The sequence below is a fragment of the Coregonus clupeaformis genome, chromosome 35 (genome assembly GCF_020615455.1).
Source record: "Coregonus clupeaformis isolate EN_2021a chromosome 35, ASM2061545v1, whole genome shotgun sequence".
NCBI lineage: Eukaryota > Metazoa > Chordata > Actinopteri > Salmoniformes > Salmonidae > Coregonus > Coregonus clupeaformis.
In genome coordinates, this window is record NC_059226.1 from 35,688,594 (window position 1) to 35,706,482 (window position 17,889).

Here is a 17,889-nt window from a genome sequence, read left to right on the forward strand (position 1 = left end):
GCTTCCTCGAACCAAAACGTACGGTATCTCAGAGTGGACAAAAAGGTGACGTGTTGCATAATTAGTCATTCAGAAATATGAGATATTTCGATACGAAGGAAATGCATTATGTAAATATTACAATGAAGCTAAATCAGTGCATATATATTACAAACTGAATACAAATTTGACGTCGTAAGGTTCCGTGGGTTCGCGTTCTCCAGCCTATCAGCTGATATTCACGTGCTACTCCCCCGCATTCGATTGGTGTATCTGTAGAGGTCAACGTTAAAAGGAGGCGGAACTCTTTAAACCAAACTTGTCTTGTTCCTGTACATGCGATTGCGAAATTAGCAAACAGCTACAGTGTTGCTATGTTGTTCAGGTCACTGGTAGCGAGTGCCTGCACTCTTGGCGTTCTTGGAGCCGCTGCAACGTATAAAATTGGTATGTTTCGCTCACATCCCGATCTTCCAGCTTCTTTCCACAGCTACAAAACAACCCTGCAAGTTTATTAACGAACTGTCACTGATGACACGCTAATGTAATGTTAGCTAGCTTTCCTATTTGTAATTTTCACAGCATAGTCAAATGCTAGCTAGTTACTGTCAAAGCAGTCACAGATCTTTGAAGCAGCTGTCCCGAGCTAGCTAACTTGTGTTGATTAGCGCTTAGCAAGCCCCTGATGCTGTTACATCATCCATCCCCTTTTCTGGCATTGCCTCTATTAAAATTCTCTCACACACAGACTGAACTGAAGGCTTAGCTACTGATATGCATACAATGGCAGCATCGAAATATTTGCAAACCATTTGATTCCAGTTATTGTTATTTATTATTCTGATCTTACTCCATAGTACTTTGGCTTTGTGCTTTCTTGTTTACTTTCATGTGAATGACGGCTTGAAAAAATTGACAACAACATTCTCTCTCTGACATGGTTACAATAGCGAAACTTTACGTAGAACTATGTAGCCCTAGTGTACATTGTAAGCACATGTTTACCCTGTATGAACTGTATAAATATTTTCCCACGAAAATGGATTGGTGAATATTATGTAAACTATTTATATTTTACGATGACAAATTGGTTAGTGCGTTCTATTATGTCAAATATGTCTAATGTGCTACTTTGTAAATATTGTGTAGCCCCTGTACACGTCCAAGCAGCCCTTCTACACAAGGAAGCTCCCGATTTCCCGATAAGGAAGTCTTTACTGGTGGAGCAGAGCGACATGAAGATAGAACTGCTGCCAGCCCTCACTGACAACTATATGTACCTTCTCATTGATGAGGAGTCAAAGGAAGCTGCCATCATAGACCCAGTTGAACCAGTGAAGGTATGAAATTAAATATAGCCTGCTGTGTGTTAGTTAACATTAAAGTAATGTTTGAATGAATTTAGTTTTGATGGATCAACAATAGGATATTATGTATATAAAATGTATAATTTGATTGTCTCTTCAGGTTGTAGAAGCTATCAGAAAGCACGGCGTGAGACTTACGACCGTTCTGACCACCCATCACCATTGGTAAATCAAGTTGTCACTCATTGTTTTGAATATCACTCAGTACAAATGACTCAATGAAATTACCATTGTGAGCAGTCCAATAACACTGAGATTAGATATACCGGCATTATAGGATTTCTATGTACCATGTGTTGTCTCTCTCTCCGCAGGGACCATGCGGGAGGCAATGAGAAGATGGTGAGGCTGGTGCCTGGTCTCACTGTATACGGAGGAGATGACCGGGTGGATGCCCTGACTAAGAAAGTCAAACACTCCAACACGTTCAAAGTAAGGCCTTATACCTGAGTAACTACCAGCAGAATAACCTATGTAATAACCATAACAGGCCTAAAACAAAACACCTGTCTATTTCATTGCCAGGTTGGCTCACTTACCGTCAAGTGTTTGTTTACGCCATGCCACACCACTGGCCACATCTGCTACCTTGTGACCAAAGACAACAGCACTGAGCCTCCAGCTGTCTTCACAGGTAAGCTGCCAGTATCTTTCCAATTTGCAGTGGTGGAAAAAGTATCCATTTACATTTTAGTCATTTAGCAGACCCTCTTATCCAGAGCGACTTACAGTTAGTGAGTGCATACATAATTTTTTTATTTTTCATACTGGCCCCCCGTGGGAATCGAACCCACAACCCTGGCATTGCAAACGCCATGCTCTACCAACTGAGCTACATCCCTGCCGGCCATTCCCTCCCCTACCCTGGACTACGACAGAGCCTGGATTCGAACCAGGATCTCTAGTGGCACAGCCTTAGACCACTGCGCCACTCGGGAGATTTGTCATACTTGAGTAAAAGTAAAGATACCTTAATAGAAAATGACTCAAGTAAAAGTCACCCAGTAAAATCCTACTTGTGTAAAAGTATTTGGTTTTAAATATACTTAATTATTAAAAGTAAATGTAATTGCTCAAATATACTTAAGTATCAAAAGTAAAAGTATAAATCATTTAAAATTCCTTATATTAAGCAAACCAGACAGCACCATTTTCTTGTTTTTTATAATAATAATAAATAATAATATGCCATTTAGCAGACGCTTTTATCCAAAGCAACTTACAGTCATGCGTGCATACATTTTTGTGTATGGGTGGTCCCGGGGATCAAACCCACTATCTTGGCGTTACAAGCGCTGTGCTCTACCAGCTGAGCTACAGAGGACCAGGGGCACGCTCCAACACTCAGACATCATTTACAAACTAAGCATGTGTTTAGTGAGTCTGCCAGATCAGAGGCAGTAGGGATGGCCAGGGATGTTCTCTTGATAAGTGTGTGAATTAGACAATTTTCCTGTCCTGCTAACCATATAAAATGTAACGAGTACTTCTGGGTGCCAGGGAAAATGTATGGAGTAAAAAGTACCTGCTTTTCTTTAGGAATGTAGTGAATTAGAAGTTGTCAAAAATATAAATAGTAAAGTACAGATACACAACTGCCAATTTAGTAATCAAAACAAGCACAAAGGCTTCAGAATTCATAAAGGTCATGTTAACTGACTGATATTCTCACAGAACAAAACATATAAGCTCTCCTAAGCCTGTGTTAACCTCAGACCTTATTTTTGGTGTTTATCCCAAAACCCCATTAATTTTCCCCCAAAAGAATGGCTGAACGAACCAGAGGTACACTACATGACCAATAGTATGTGGACACCTGCTTGTCGAACATGTCGTTCCAAAATCATGGCCATTAATATGGAGTTGGTCTCCCTTTTACTGCTATAACAGCCTCAATTCTTCTGGGAAGCCTTTCCACTAGATGTTGAAACATTGCTGCGGGGACTTGCTTCCATTCAGCCACGAGCATTAGTGAGGTCAGGCACTGATGTTGGGCGATTAGATCTGGCTCACACTCTGCGTTCCAATTCGACACGGTCTCGACAAACTATTTCTGTGCACGGGGGCATTGTCATGCTGAAACAGGAACGGGCCTTCCCCAAACTGTTGTTACAAAGTTGGAAGCACTGAATCGTCTAGAATGTCATTGTATGCTGTAGCGTTAAGATTTCCCTTCACTGGAACTAAGGGGCCTAGCCCGAACCATGAAAAACAGCCCCAGACCATTATTCCTCTTCCACTAAACTTTACAATTGGCACTATGCATTGGGGCAGGTAGCGTTCTCCTGTCATCCGCCAAACCCAGATTCGTCCGTCGGACTGCCAGATGAAGCGTGATTCGTCACTCCAAAGAACGTGTTGCCACTGCTCCAGAGTCCAATGGCGGCAAGCTTTACACCACTCCAGCCGACGCTTGACATTGCGCATGGTGATCTTAGGCTTGTGTGTGGCTGCTCGGCCATGGAAACCCATTCATGAAGCTCCCGACAAACGGTTATTGTGCTGACGTTGCTTCCAGAGGCAGCTTGGAACTCTGTAGTGAGTGTTGCAACTGAGGACAGACAATTTTTACACGCTTCAGCACTTGCCGGCCCCGTTATGTGAGCTTGTGTGGCCTAACACTTCGCGGCTGAGCCGTTGTTGCTTCTAGACGTTTTCACTTCACAATAACAGCACTTACAGTTGACCGGGGCAGTTCTAGCAGGGCAGAGATTTGACGAACTGACTTGTTGGAAAGGTGGCATCCTATGACGTTGTCACTGAGCTCTTCAGTAAGGTCACTCTACTGCCAGTGTTTGTCTATGGAGATTGCATGGATGTGTGCTCTTTGTATATGCCTGTCAGCAACGGGTGTGGCTGAAATAGCAGAATACACTAATTTGAAGGGGTGTCCACATACTTTTGTGTGTATATATAGTGTAACTCATTTCTGGGTTTTATAAAGCTAGGCGAACTCTAGTGAAGTCTGAATAGACTCGTCGTAATACAGTTCCAGTCACAGGGGACTTCAATCTCTTAAACAGTTCTGATCATTAAACATGAGTTACCTAAGAGTAAACCTACAGTAGTTATCTATGTATTATTAAATCAGCAGATTTTCATGGATGACCTTTGACCCTTTATCTTCCTGTTTAGGGGACACGCTGTTTGTGGCTGGGTGTGGGAAGTTTTTTGAGGGTACAGCTGAACAGATGTACAGGGCATTGATAGACGTGCTGGGACGCCTGCCACCTGAAACAGTAAATCTACCGCTATCACTTTGTGTTAAACATGACCAACTTCAATATATGATAACTTTCTTTACATGTAATGACCGCTAATGGATTAACATTATTCAGTGTCTGTCTTATAGGTTAGAAAAGGTCCGTTATTATTACATTAAATGTGACCAAGCACGTGTGCTGATAAACTCTGTAGTGTTAAATTCTAACACTACAGAGTTTGTCAGCACACGTGCTTGGTCACTCAGCAGATGGGAACAATGGTGTGTTTGTGTTCCAGCGTGTTTACTGTGGTCATGAGTACACCGTCAACAATCTGAAGTTCGCTCGACATGTGGAGCCTGACAACGAGGTCATCAAGAAAAAACTAGCATGGGCAAAGGTATATCTTGATACATTGTCTATATTTCATTAAAGGCCCAGTGCAGTCAAACATTTTCCTGTGTTTCTATATATATTTTCACACTAGGTTGGAATAATACTGTGAAATTGTAAAAATGATAATGCCCTTAGTGTAAGAGCTGTTTGAAAAGACTGTCAGAATTTTTTTGGGTAGGATGGAGTTTTGTCCTTCCATGGTGAAATCACCATGCGGTAAATTAGTTAGACCAATAAGAAAGAGTTCCAAACCTCTCTGCCAATAACAGCAAATGTTCCGTTTTCCCCTCCCCACTCAGACCACTCCCAGACAGTCCTAGCTAAAGTATTGTCAGTCCTAGAAATTGCCCTTTTGTTAAGAAGCTATTTTTGTCAATTAAAATCACAGTAAGGTACTTAATTGTTACCAATAAATTATATTGAAATTGAGATGCAAACGGCTGCATTGGACCTTTTAATGTGTGTGAACGTTAATAATTAAGATTGGCCATGGCAATCTTTTAATGGAATCAAGAAAGTTGATTTTCTGCTTTTTATTAAATCCGTAGGAGAAGGTCAGTAATGGAGAACCCACCATCCCCTCCACTGTGGCTGAAGAATTCAAATTCAACCCCTTTATGAGAGTCAAGTAAGGACAACTCTAATGATTCAGCCATTTTTAAAAAGCACTCGCTCATGTGGGCACAAGCAGCACTGATCTTTAATATGAGCATCAGACAATCCACAAGTGCCCTCTTGAGCTTTGTGTCATAGAGGAATGCAGGGAAGAAGAGGATTTTAGCATGGAAATGAAAGTGCCAATGCTCACTGGGTGTGTGGTGAAATCATTTAAAGTCACATCTTCCTTGCTTTCTATTCCAGAGAGAAGTCGGTGCAAGAGCATGCTGGGCAGAATGACCCTGTTGAAACCATGAGGAGTCTCCGTAAGGAGAAAGATGGCTTCCGGGTCCCCAAGGAGTGACGGCAGAATGGAGTCTAGTGAAATCCGTTCCACTACATGCGTACCAGTGCACTGCGAGCTGTTACTAACAACTATGGCAAAATATTTCGTACCTCTTTCATTCACTACATAAAATACTGTATTTAACTTCAACATTCTGTACATTAGCTTGTAGACCTAATGCAAGCATTAAGCAAAACAAAATTGTTGTCTCGTCGCAAGGATGACTGGAGATTGAGTATAACTGGACTTGATACAGAATAAAATTAGATCTGTATTGCAAAATATTGATTTAAGAATCTTGACTTGAATTAAGTTTTAATTGAGCTTTTAATCAGGGTTGATTACTGAGAAATGTACAGTTTGATGTAGAGTGAATACAGTATTGATATTCTGTAATGTGAAAAATAATATTTTCATAAACCCCAACCCACCAATTGCCATCTGCGGAAGCAAAACATAAATTAATATAAAAAGCAGGGAGAAGCTTGAAGAAGGAAATGTACATCTTAATGTGCAATGTTTGTACATTTATTTACTTTTTTTTTCTCTGTGTAAAGTTTTCTTATCAAGTGTTTTATTACTTTTAATATGGTATATTTTCAAGACAATATTTCAGGTTTGTGTATAGTCCCTTTAGAGAAGCCAGGGCTACTTCAGTGTGAGACTGCTCTAATTTAGTGATTGTTGGACATATAAAAATGCAAGATTGAAGCACTTCCAATATTTTTTGCTCTTTGTTAATCAAAAGCTCCATATACACGTATCAGGCTTTTTTTGAGTGCAGATGTCAACTTCGTGATGCATAGGCTTTATTAAAAGCTCCATTGTCTCTTCCACTGAAAAAGCAATAAAGCACATGTATTCTGTTGTTGGCCTGACAATTCATTTCATAACCCTAATGACTGTTACCCGCTAGCAGATTTCTTGGGTTAAAACAGTGATGTTTGCTCGACATTCTGTATTAATTTTTAAAAATTCACCACCCAATATAACAAAAGCTTCTAAACATTTTGTTTAATATATAAGCAATATATTTTTGACATATTGCTAATATTACTTAGTCCATTTTAATCAATGGCCTAGCTGCTTAACTGACAGAGCATACCATATGAAGGTATGTGCCTCTTGTTCTCACCATGCCATTCAAAGGAAGAAAACACATATTTAAAATAAATATTTTAAGTGTATGCGCTTATTTTCTACCTCTGAAACGGTTATTTTGTATTTCAAGTAAAACATGTCAGTATGTATATCACTGATTGCTGGTATTTGGTGAATAACATGTACTTGAAAGTCACACTAATGTAGCATTTTAATATGCAAAATATGGTTCATCATATAGATTATTTTTATAAATAAGGCAGAGATTATATACATTTAAACTATGTAAAATATTTCTTTAGAATTCCATCAGAAAACATTTCAAGAGTACAACAAATACTTTTCAGTGCATACAACTGAAATAACAGAATTTGCTGCTGTATTCATAATTAGTGCACACTTGACAACAGTAGTAAAGTCATAATTCTCCAACCACATTAAGGTCTGGTATGAATTAGCTTGTGTGTATAGAATCTATAGCCTGAATGTATACAGCCTTTATGTTGGTATAAATGAATGAATGATAGGCCGCCACAGTAATTAAACACTTGGCGATAATGCTCTATTTGACCTGACTGAGACAGTCCTTTAAGCACAGACAGAGAGGGATACATAGAAAGGAATTAATGGATAGATAGAGAAATCAAGAGATGAGGGGTCCTTAAAAGCAGAGAGAGACAGTGATGGAGAGGGAAGACGGAGAGACGAGAGAGAACGCGTGAAGGAAAGTGGTAAATTCAGTCGTTTGGACGGTTCTGCAGTCATCCAGTACAGATATAAACATTGATCCAAGGTCAAGTTTTGTGATTTCACTCAATGGTTCAAATAATCCTAGAATAGGGATGCATCTCAATAGATTTCCTCTCATGCCCTTTCCTTTATTTCTACCAGTGGAGGCTGGTGGAAGGAGCTATAGGAGGACGGGCTCATTGTAATGGCTGGAATGGAATAATGGAACGGTATCCAACGCATCAAAGATATGGAACCCACCTTTGACTCGGTTCCCTTTATTCCATTCCAGCCATTACAATGAGCCCTCCTATAGCTCCTCCCACCAAGCTCCACTGATTTCTACTGTTATTAAAGAACTAGAAGTGACAGAAAATACCCGACAAGAATCCGCCATGCTGCTTTCACCTAATATGTGTTAAGCTCAATGGAGATGAAACAGAGGAGGCCACTATTGAGATGTACCCTGACAGTCTTACATTCACTTACAGAAGCCAGAAACCCCTCAACATCCTTTCACCCTCTTCTTCACCATTTGACAAGGAGTCCGTTGGTGGCCTTCTCCACTGCATGGTACTGTGTGTGCAGCAGCTCCCTGGCTCTCTCCTCTCCTACACTCTGTAGCCAGGACTGGTACAGCTCTGCCACGCGCTGGTCCTCCTCGGGCACTAGAGGACGCTCCTCCCTGTACAGATCCTCCACCTGCTGTAGTAACTCCTTGTTGTTCTGCTCTGGTAAGGGCTTCACCTGGCCTCCCCCATTCAGACAACCTGTATACACACACAGTGAGGAAACAACACACAACCCGGTTTTACAAATTCAGTTAGACTTGAACTAAAAAAAATGCCTTTACAAAGAGGAACCTTTCCTCAGGGGAATTCATGCAGTGTGCTTTCTAATACTAGATTGCCTGTGGTAGCTTCTGTGCAGGTGTAGAATAAAGATTTCAACCATAGCAGTAAATAAATAAATGGACATGACATTATAATTCAATTCCACCCTCATGCATGTTTTTTTCTTCATTCAATTGTATATAGTATCTTGTGTTTATATTAAACTAAAATGTAAACCAACAAGCCAACAAACAAAGCCTCCTCTTTCCTCACCTGACGGACAGGCCATGACCTCTACAAAGTGGTAGGGTGACTTGCCCCTCTTGAGTTTCTGCACCAGGTTCTGGATGTTGCGGAAACCGTAGGTTGCGGCGAAACGCAGCACGACCACACCGTCCCTCTCCAGGGTCACCTCCTGGAAGTCCTTGTTCCTATAGGGGACAGGTTCATCAGGGTTGTGTTCATTAGGCACCAAACGAAATAAATCACACTGAAACAAGGACTTCTTGGACTTGTCCAATAACAAACGACTGTTTCTTCAACTTGCTCTAATTTCAAGGTTATTCTTCTCAACAAATCTATACTTCCCATGGCTGATAGGATGCAGAGGCAGACTTCCCTGCAAATCTCATCGAAATAAAGAGAGACTGAGTATTTTGCCTGCACTATTTCACAGTTGACACAACTAAGTGAATGCTAACCAATTAGCTGAGGTGAGCTCCTAACAGGGCTTTAATACTGCAGGACCCGACTGACTTACTTGAGTGTTTTGTAAGTGAGCTCCTTCACCTCCTCTCCAAACAGCTGTCTGGCAGCGTGTGTGAACACGTGATGGAGGTATCCTCCTGAACCACTCCCTGCATGACCCAGCAACTCATCACCACACACACTGCTGAACCTGCAGGGACACAAGTGCACACACACATCAGCAAGTGTGGAGTTCTCCTGACGCACGCGGCGCACGCACAAACACACCTTCTGGAGTTCTCCTGACATACAAGTATGTAGTCATTTACATGTAAAAGTCCCCTGTAGCTCAGTTGGTAGAGCATGGCGCTTGCAACGCCAGGGTTGTGGGTTCGTTTCCCATGGGGGGCCAGTATGAAAATGTATGCATTCACTAACTGTAAGTCGCTCTGGATAAGAGCGTCTGCTAAATGACTAAAATGTAAAAGATGATGACGTTCAAACCCTTACATTGTATCGAATGGGGCTGGCTCCACGTCGCTGAGCAACACTTTCTCTTCCTCTAGCATCTTCAGAACTTCTCCTGTCATGAAATAAACAGAAACGGGCATCATAAAATGTACATTTAAAAATGTGATTCAAAACAGAAAAACACACACAGACACACACACACTTTGAATTTATCTGCCATAGTGGTTTAGTGTCCTCCCTACCTGAAGTGATGACACAGTCCACCTCTCTGGTCTCAGCCTCCTCCAGGTAGAAGTCAGGCCTGGAGGCCTCCAGTTTCTTATCATAGCAGGGCATCACAGTCACATGGTAGATCTGCTGAGGGCTCAGGCCCTGCAACAACAACACACCTGTCAGTCATATCCTTTAGAAGATCTCATCCTACTATACAGACATGATAGAATCATCATCGAAAATGAACACACATTCTTAATATCATCTATTAAACGTTACTCTACATCTCTGCTCTATATCACCTGACTCCATTTACTCTATTCCATAACTAACATCTAGATATTTAACCCTGCAGTCTGCATCCCTGATCCATGCTGAGTGTCAGACTCCTGCATCATCGGCTGGCGGGTGTCATTTTTTTTTTTTTAATGTGCAGGTTGGCTTTCGGTTCAAAACAATTATATTGCGGGTCAGAAACTTTTTAAATCAAGATGTTTTTATTTGTTAAAATTTACAAACCCAGGAGCTTGTTGTTTTGCATTGCTATGTGAATTCCATTCTGTGAGCGGTGAGGCAGACATAGCAGCCACGCACGCAATGAAAGTGTGGAGCAGGGAACTGTCAATTATTTGTGTGGTGCTGAAACATTTTAATTTGTCCACATGCAGAGCTTATGTTCCCTTCCCCCATGTGAGAATACATTGCCATGTTTACTTTACAAAAATGGCTAATGTAACAGGACAAATAAAATAAAAGTTATTATCGGGGAATACACAATCATGGAAAAAGGTGCTGGGGCAAGTGAAATCCCCACTTTGGAAGGATTTTGGAGTCATTATGGACAAGGACAACAACCCGGTAGATGGATGCACAGCCTGCAAAAAGTGCAAGCAGGTATTTGTTTACGATAATTCAGTTAATTATTAGTGAATGATTATGTTAATTCAGGCTTTTGTACATTTAGACCCTATGCAGGCCATATAACGTTTAAACCAGTGCCGCTGGTAAAAGTGTAGCCTACTAAATAAATTATTCTGGGAAAGACATGAGGTACTTTAGCGACTAGTAAGTATTTTTTTAACCTGAGGCTTTGGGCTGGATGTCTCAATGTGTAGTTCATACATGCATAATCCATGAGCAGAATTACTGTCTTACCTCAATTAGCCACGAAATCCCTAGTTTGAAAGCGACTATTTTCTGGAACCTGTACTGCGGCATTTTCCCTAACTTTCCCCCACATGAGCCAGCCCCCTAGCAATTCGAGTTCCAGCCAATGAGATTCAGCCCATCGCCATTTGAGTGACAACTAGCAAGAATCACACACAGCAGTGCGAAAGAGAGAGCAATGACGTGGAGCACATACAGTGGGGAGAACAAGTATTTGATACACTGCCGATTTTGCAGGTTTTCCTACTTACAAAGCATGTAGAGGTCTGTAATTTTTATCATAGGTACACTTCAACTGTGAGAGACAGAATCTAAAACAAAAATCCTGAAAATCACATTGTATGATTTTTAAGTAATTAATTTGCATTTTATTGCATGACATAAGTATTTGATACATCAGAAAAGCAGAACTTAATATTTGGTACAGAAACATTTGTTTGCAATTACAGAGATCATACGTTTCCTGTAGGTCTTGACCAGGTTTGCACACACTGCAGCAGGGATTTTGGCCCACTCCTCCATACAGACCTTCTCCAGATCCTTCAGGTTTCGGGGCTGTCGCTGGGCAATACGGACTTTCAGCTCCCTCCAAAGATTTTCTATTGGGTTCAGGTCTGGAGACTGGCTAGGCCACTCCAGGACCTTGAGATACTTCTTACGGAGCCACTCCTTAGTTACCCTGGCTGTGTGTTTCGGGTCGTTGTCATGCTGGAAGACCCAGCCACGACCCATCTTCAATGCTCTTACTGAGGGAAGGAGGTTGTTGGTCAAGATCTTGCGATACATGGCCCCATCCATCCTCCCCTCAATACGGTGCAGTCATCCTGTCCCCTTTGCATAAAAGCATCCCCCAAAAATGATGTTTCCACCTCCATGCTTCACGTTGGGATGGTGTTCTTGGGGTTGTACTCATCCTTCTTCTTCCTCCAAACACGGCGAGTGGAGTTTAGACCAAAAAGCTCTATTTTTGTCTCATCAGACCACATGACCTTCTCCCATTCCTCCTCTGGATCATCCAGATGGTCATTGGCAAACTTCAGACGGGCCTGGACATGCGCTGGCTTGAGCAGGGGGACCTTGCGTGCGCTGCATAATTTTTAATCCATGACGGCGTAGTGTGCTACTAATGGTTTTCTTTGAGACTGTGGTCCCAGCTCTCTTCAGGTCATTGACAAGGTCCTGCCGTGTAGTTCTGGGCTGATCCCTCACCTTCCTCATGATCATTGATGCCCCACGAGGTGAGATCTTGCATGGAGCCCCAGACCGAGGGTGATTGACCGTCATCTTGAACTTCTTCCATTTTCTAATAATTGCGCCAACAGTTGTTGCCTTCTCACCAAGCTGCTTGCCTATTGTCCTGTAGCCCATCCCAGCCTTGTGCAGGTCTACAATTTTATCCCTGATGTCCTTACACAGCTCTCTGGTCTTGGCCATTGTGGAGAGGTTGGAGTCCGTTTGATTGAGTGTGTGGACAGGTGTCTTTTATACAGGTAACGAGTTCAAACAGGTGCAGTTAAAACAGGTAATGAGTGGAGAACAGGAGGGCTTCTTAAAGAAAAATTAACAGGTCTGTGAGAGCCGGAATTCTTACTGGTTGGTAGGTGATCAAATACTTATGTCATGCAATAAAATGCAAATGAATTACTTAAAAATCATACAATGTGATTTTCTGGATTTTTGTTTTAGATTCCGTCTCTCACAGTTGAAGTGTACCTATGATCAAAATGACAGACCTCTACATGCTTTGTAAGTAGGAAAACCTGCAAAATCAGCAGTGTATCAAATACTTGTTCTCCCCACTGTATATGCAAATATGTGATGTAGTACACAATTTTCGGGGACCACTTTTAGCTCGTGGACGCTACTTTCAGAACTACAGGCTAAAAAGTATACAAATGTACCGGAGAATCCCTTTAAGTTTCAATTAAACTATTTGATTATCTAAACAATACTGAATGTAAGGGTCTTGTTTTGTTATGTCGGCTATAGGCTTTCATTAGGTAAGAAGGCTAATTAGAAGGCTCCTTTTTTCAAAGCAATTTCAGTTGTCAATGCATAGCATTGTGAAGAAAAAAAAATATATATATATATAGTTCTTAATTCATGTTGAATAGACATGCAGACAAATTCACTCATGCAGGGAAGGGGAATATTAGCCTACTACTCAGGAGTCATAAACACTAAATAAATCGATGTTATTTGGCGGATAATGTATCAGCTCTCAGAACAATTTTATGCGGATGGGTCGGGTTGCACAGAAAAATATGTCCTGATGTCTGGTATCGGGTGGAGATCAGAATTGATGTGGCTGGCGCGGGACGGGTGCGGCTCCAAAAAACAGACCCATGCAGGACACCATGGGTGTCAATGAGCCCCTACCAACCTGCTGGCCAGCGAAGAAGCCCTTCACCAGAGAGCCCATCATCTGCTGTGGGGAGCGGGTGGTGCTGACGTAGGGCAGGATGAACTCTCCATGGGTTTTCTCTGCATAGCAGATCCAACCTGAACACAACACAAGCCTGTATTATTACTGGACCTGGAAGAGACCAGGGCCTGTATTTATAAAGTGTCTCAGAGTAGGAGATGATCTATTCTCTTATTCCTCTTATTCCCTCTTCTGGCCGTGACCCCACTCTCTGAGGGTATCTCAGGGGGAGTTGGGATATGCAAAAAACACATTTCCAATTAATACACACTTGTACATGTGTGAAATAGGACAAATATAAGCACCCACCCACTTCTAATCTGAGGAACTTTGTGAAATTGGGCCTTGGTTTCTGAAGTTCTATTGAAAGGATTCTGGCCTGGAGATAATCAGGGACTAGTGAATGGGTTGAGGTACAGCTGGTTACCTGGGCAGGCAGAGGCCAGCATGGGCAGGGCCTGCTTGTCCTGTCCCTTCCGATGGAACCGCTCCACAAACTCCCTCTGACTCTCCAACAGGCTGAAGGTCCGGCTGAAGCTGGTGTCAAACACGTGGTGAACCCCTGAAACACAACAGTCAGTATATTTTATCTAAATATAATGTAGATCACTAATGTGTCAGATAAACTGATGTCCTATATTACACAAATGTTTATCTTTTAACCTTCCCACTCACCCAGACCCTTGAAGAAGGCGGTGAGCCTCCTGCCCGCCTCACTGCTGCTCAGGCCATAGCGTGCTGCCAGGGAGGCTCTGGACTGTGGGGACACAGACACCACCACCACCTTCTGCTCTGTTACACCCGCCTGCTGGGGAGAGGAAGGGAGACTAGTTACACACAGGGAATAAATTATTGGCACGGATACAGACACCATCATCATCAGTGAACACTCTGGGTTGAGTATGACTGGTGGGTCCTGTTTGTGGATCTTCAGATGGCTGACAACACTCACACACACACACCTTACTCTACCTTGTTGTTGCGTAGCACCCTATAGATCTCTTCATGACTCTGCTGTGTGATAAGGACACTCTCAGCTGAGGTGATGCAGCCACTGCAGGCCAGGCAGTCATTCAGAGTGATCTTAGCTTTCTCCAGCTTCTGCTTTCCACCATCCTGGAGACACAAAGAACAAGGTGGAGTAATATTGTACTGTAGGTAAACAGAGAGAAAGAAAATGTGTCTCAATAAGTAGCATCCTCTCCTCAAATTAATTTGATAAAGTAAAACAAATCCCATAAGGCAGCCATATTGCTTTCACCAATCCTGTGTCTTCAGAACAAGTGCAGGTGAAGGAGAGATGAGAAGAGGAAGCAACATGGGAGTTTTGAGATTCACCCTCAGTGAAGCAGGCTCATGACAGTTGACATGTTAGTCAATGTGATATCATCACAGCTCCTGCTGTGGTCACAATGTGGGAAACATTGAGGCATCCGCACCTGGTTAACCTGGAAATAGCTCCCATCATCTTCTATTTGAATTTTAGCCACAGATCTGCCTTGCTTCTTCTCCACCTTGACTGGTTTCACACATTCCTGGGAAAGGAAAGGAGAGCAAGTAGCAATAAAAAAAAAAGGGAAAGTACAATCACAAACAATACTAGCTAGCTTAGTCACATCCAGGTGCTTACAGTATAAGGACCAATGAAATTAAAGTGAAATGAACTAATGGTGTGTCTGACGACAGACAACTGTCACAGATAAAATTGGACATCTTTGGCTAAGTTCTTCAACCTAGGAAGTTAACTAGTTAGCTAGTCAAATGAGTCACATGTCATTTCGATGACCTAGCTACTTAGCGAGAGCGCAAACCAACTAGCTAGTAGCGGAGGCTGGAAGGAAACAACGTATTTGACTCCATTCCATGATCCCATTCCAGTCATTACAATGAGCCCGTCCTCCTATAACTCCCCCCACCAGCCTGCGCGACTAGCTAGCTAGATTAAAACACGAAAACATGCGCTTTCAATTCAAAACCACCATTGCTTCAACCAATTTACACAGCAATGCCAATAGAGCAACATACGCCTTTGGAAGTTGGACAGATAATACTCTATTTGACAGCACTTAAGAGGTTAGCAAACGTTAGCTAACTAGCTAGCTAGGTAACGTTAACTAGCTACTGCGAGTGGCGACCAGTGGGTCGTTAACATTAAAATAACCACATTAGACCTAAGCCAAAATGATGTAAAACATGTTTAATAAGCTGATTTTTTATGGTTAAGTGTTATTTACCTGGGAAGGAGTGATAAAATCATCTAGATCTGTCAACTGCAAAACACCGCTAAATTGGGACGCCATGTTTAGTGCTGCAGTAAAGCAGTTTGTGTTTACTTTGTGTCGTAAACATGCTTCGTTAGAGAATGTGCTTCTCTCATAATACCAACCAATTTTGATGCTAGGTATTTTTAAACAGTACCCACGTTTGCCGAAGCGATTAAATAAAAATAAATAATGTGCGTATATAACTTCATTTATTTAAGCTCTTAGTATTCACATACCAGAATCAAATCATATACATCTATGAATCAATACACTCTTTTAATTGGTATTGTACACTGTCAGCATTGAGGTAGGCTATGATAAAGGAAACCCAAGGTGACCAAAACTTGATATAGCATACCATAACCTACACATCCAGGGAACTGTCAGAGCTCCTCGTTAAAGAAAAAATCCTGTATTAACAATAAAATAACAATAATCAAGTTAAAACCTTTTAATACATTTCAATCAAGAATAATCAACTAATATGTGCAAAATACACAATCTTCAATTTGTAATGACTGCACATTTAATTTGTAATGACTGCACATTTAATTTGTAATGACTGCACGTTTGTAATGAGCAACCAGTGTTCAACAATGTTGTACAATGAGCCAGTGTTTCAACTTGAGACTGTGCAGCAGCACATCAATAGAACTTAAAGAGCTACATCCTGTAAGCTGTAAAGGCACGTTAACGTCGCAGTATAATATAGACTGCATGAATCTTACAGCGCAATTTGAACATAACAGGATCAGTGTTCCTTTCTGTAGTGTTCATATTCAAGCATACACTTGTAATAAACATCTCTTTGCTCATAACCCATAGACCAGGGGTGTCAAACTCATTTTAGCTCAGGGGCCACATGGAGGAAAATCTATTCCCAAGTGGGCCGGACCGGAAAAATCATGGTATATATAACTTAAAAACAACAACTTCAGATTGTTTTCTTTGTTTTAATACGATCAACATACAACATAAAGCTGGAGCCTGAGGACAGTGTGTCCGAAATAGTACAAGCACAACATCACTATTAATCATAAAACACGTCAAGTTTATTTGAAAATTCTAAAGAAAAAGAACACACAAACACACAATTCCTCAGTGATTAACAGAACTGTTTCACAGATCACAGAACTATATCAGGGTGTCATTTCTCAGGCAGAAATGTAGATAAAAATAATGAAATCCTGTTCCCCAAACAAGTGCAAGAACCACAGAGTCAAGAATAGGTTAAATATACAAATAAAATAAAAACAATTAAAAACAATAGCACATCAACATAAAAACATATAAACATAAAGCTGGAGCCTGAGGACAGTGTCCAAAAGCACAACATCACTATTAATCATAAAACACCTCAAGTTATTTGAAAGTTCTGAGGACAAAGAACACACAAACACACAATGCCTCAGTGATTCACAGAAGTATATCACAGATCACAGAACTATATCAGGGTGTCATTTCTCAGGCAGAAATGTAGATAAAAATAATGAAATCCTGTTCCCCAAACAAGTGCAAGAACCACAGAGTCAAGAATAGGTTAAATATACAAATAAAATAAAATCAATTAAAAACAATAGCACATCAACATAAAAACATATAAACATAAATCTGAAAGCGTTGCTCAAACTCCCGTAACAGTCCCGTTATTTTATCTTTGAACCGCTTCATGTCTGCCACATGTTGGGTCGCGCACACATTTTTCAGACAGGGGAAGTGAGCTGCATCACCACCGGCAAGTTGCGTCTCCCACAATGACAGCTTCAACTTGAAAGAACGTATGCTGTCATAATACTGCGTGACAACTTTGTTGCGCCCTTGCAGCTGTTTGTTCAAGTTATTCAGGTGCTCTGCACCATCTGTAGCCAGGCTGACAGCGCGGGACCAGTCCACTCCGACCCTGTCCAGCGCGCCGACGAGTGCGGTAATAATATCAGCTGCTGTCGTTGTATCTGTCATCGGCACCAACTCCACAAACTCCTCGGTGACGGTCAATGTGTCATCAACTCCGCGGATGAAAATGGCCAGTTGTGCAACATCTGTAATGTCCGTGCTTTCATCAATTGCAACCGAAAACGCAATAAATGACTTTACTTTTTGCTTCAACTGGC

At 41.5% G+C, this 17,889-nt stretch overlaps 2 protein-coding genes across 4 annotated transcripts; one reads left to right on the forward strand and one right to left on the reverse strand.

Moving 5' to 3' along the window:
* The first annotated feature begins 21 nt into the window (after positions 1-21).
* On the forward strand, positions 22-6,756 carry LOC121551646 (hydroxyacylglutathione hydrolase, mitochondrial). Of its 2 annotated transcripts, none has more exons than XM_041864354.2 (9): positions 22-45; positions 1,129-1,319; positions 1,447-1,511; positions 1,661-1,778; positions 1,872-1,980; positions 4,482-4,585; positions 4,848-4,949; positions 5,494-5,573; positions 5,807-6,756. In XM_041864354.2, the coding sequence occupies exons 2-9, from the start codon at positions 1,215-1,217 to the stop codon at positions 5,904-5,906; spliced, it is 783 nt and encodes a 260-aa protein (XP_041720288.1). In that variant the 5' UTR covers positions 22-45; positions 1,129-1,214; the 3' UTR covers positions 5,907-6,756. The 2 variants fall into 2 exon arrangements, with proteins under 2 accessions (XP_041720288.1, XP_041720286.1); XM_041864352.2 differs by lacking the exon at positions 22-45 and adding an exon at positions 252-426.
* Positions 6,757-7,182: 426 nt separating this feature from the next.
* On the reverse strand, positions 7,183-15,829 carry LOC121551644 (cytosolic Fe-S cluster assembly factor narfl). Of its 2 annotated transcripts, none has more exons than XM_041864351.2 (11): positions 15,749-15,829; positions 14,954-15,049; positions 14,487-14,630; positions 14,190-14,319; positions 13,942-14,076; positions 13,473-13,591; positions 9,952-10,081; positions 9,749-9,821; positions 9,312-9,449; positions 8,825-8,982; positions 7,183-8,488 (listed from the first exon to the last, which is right to left on the reverse strand). In XM_041864351.2, exons 1-11 carry the CDS (start codon positions 15,812-15,814, stop codon positions 8,247-8,249), a joined length of 1,431 nt encoding a protein of 476 aa, XP_041720285.2. In that variant the 5' UTR covers positions 15,815-15,829; the 3' UTR covers positions 7,183-8,246. The 2 variants fall into 2 exon arrangements, with proteins under 2 accessions (XP_041720285.2, XP_041720284.2); XM_041864350.2 differs by having other exon boundaries at positions 14,190-14,322.
* Positions 15,830-17,889: the final 2,060 nt, after the last annotated feature.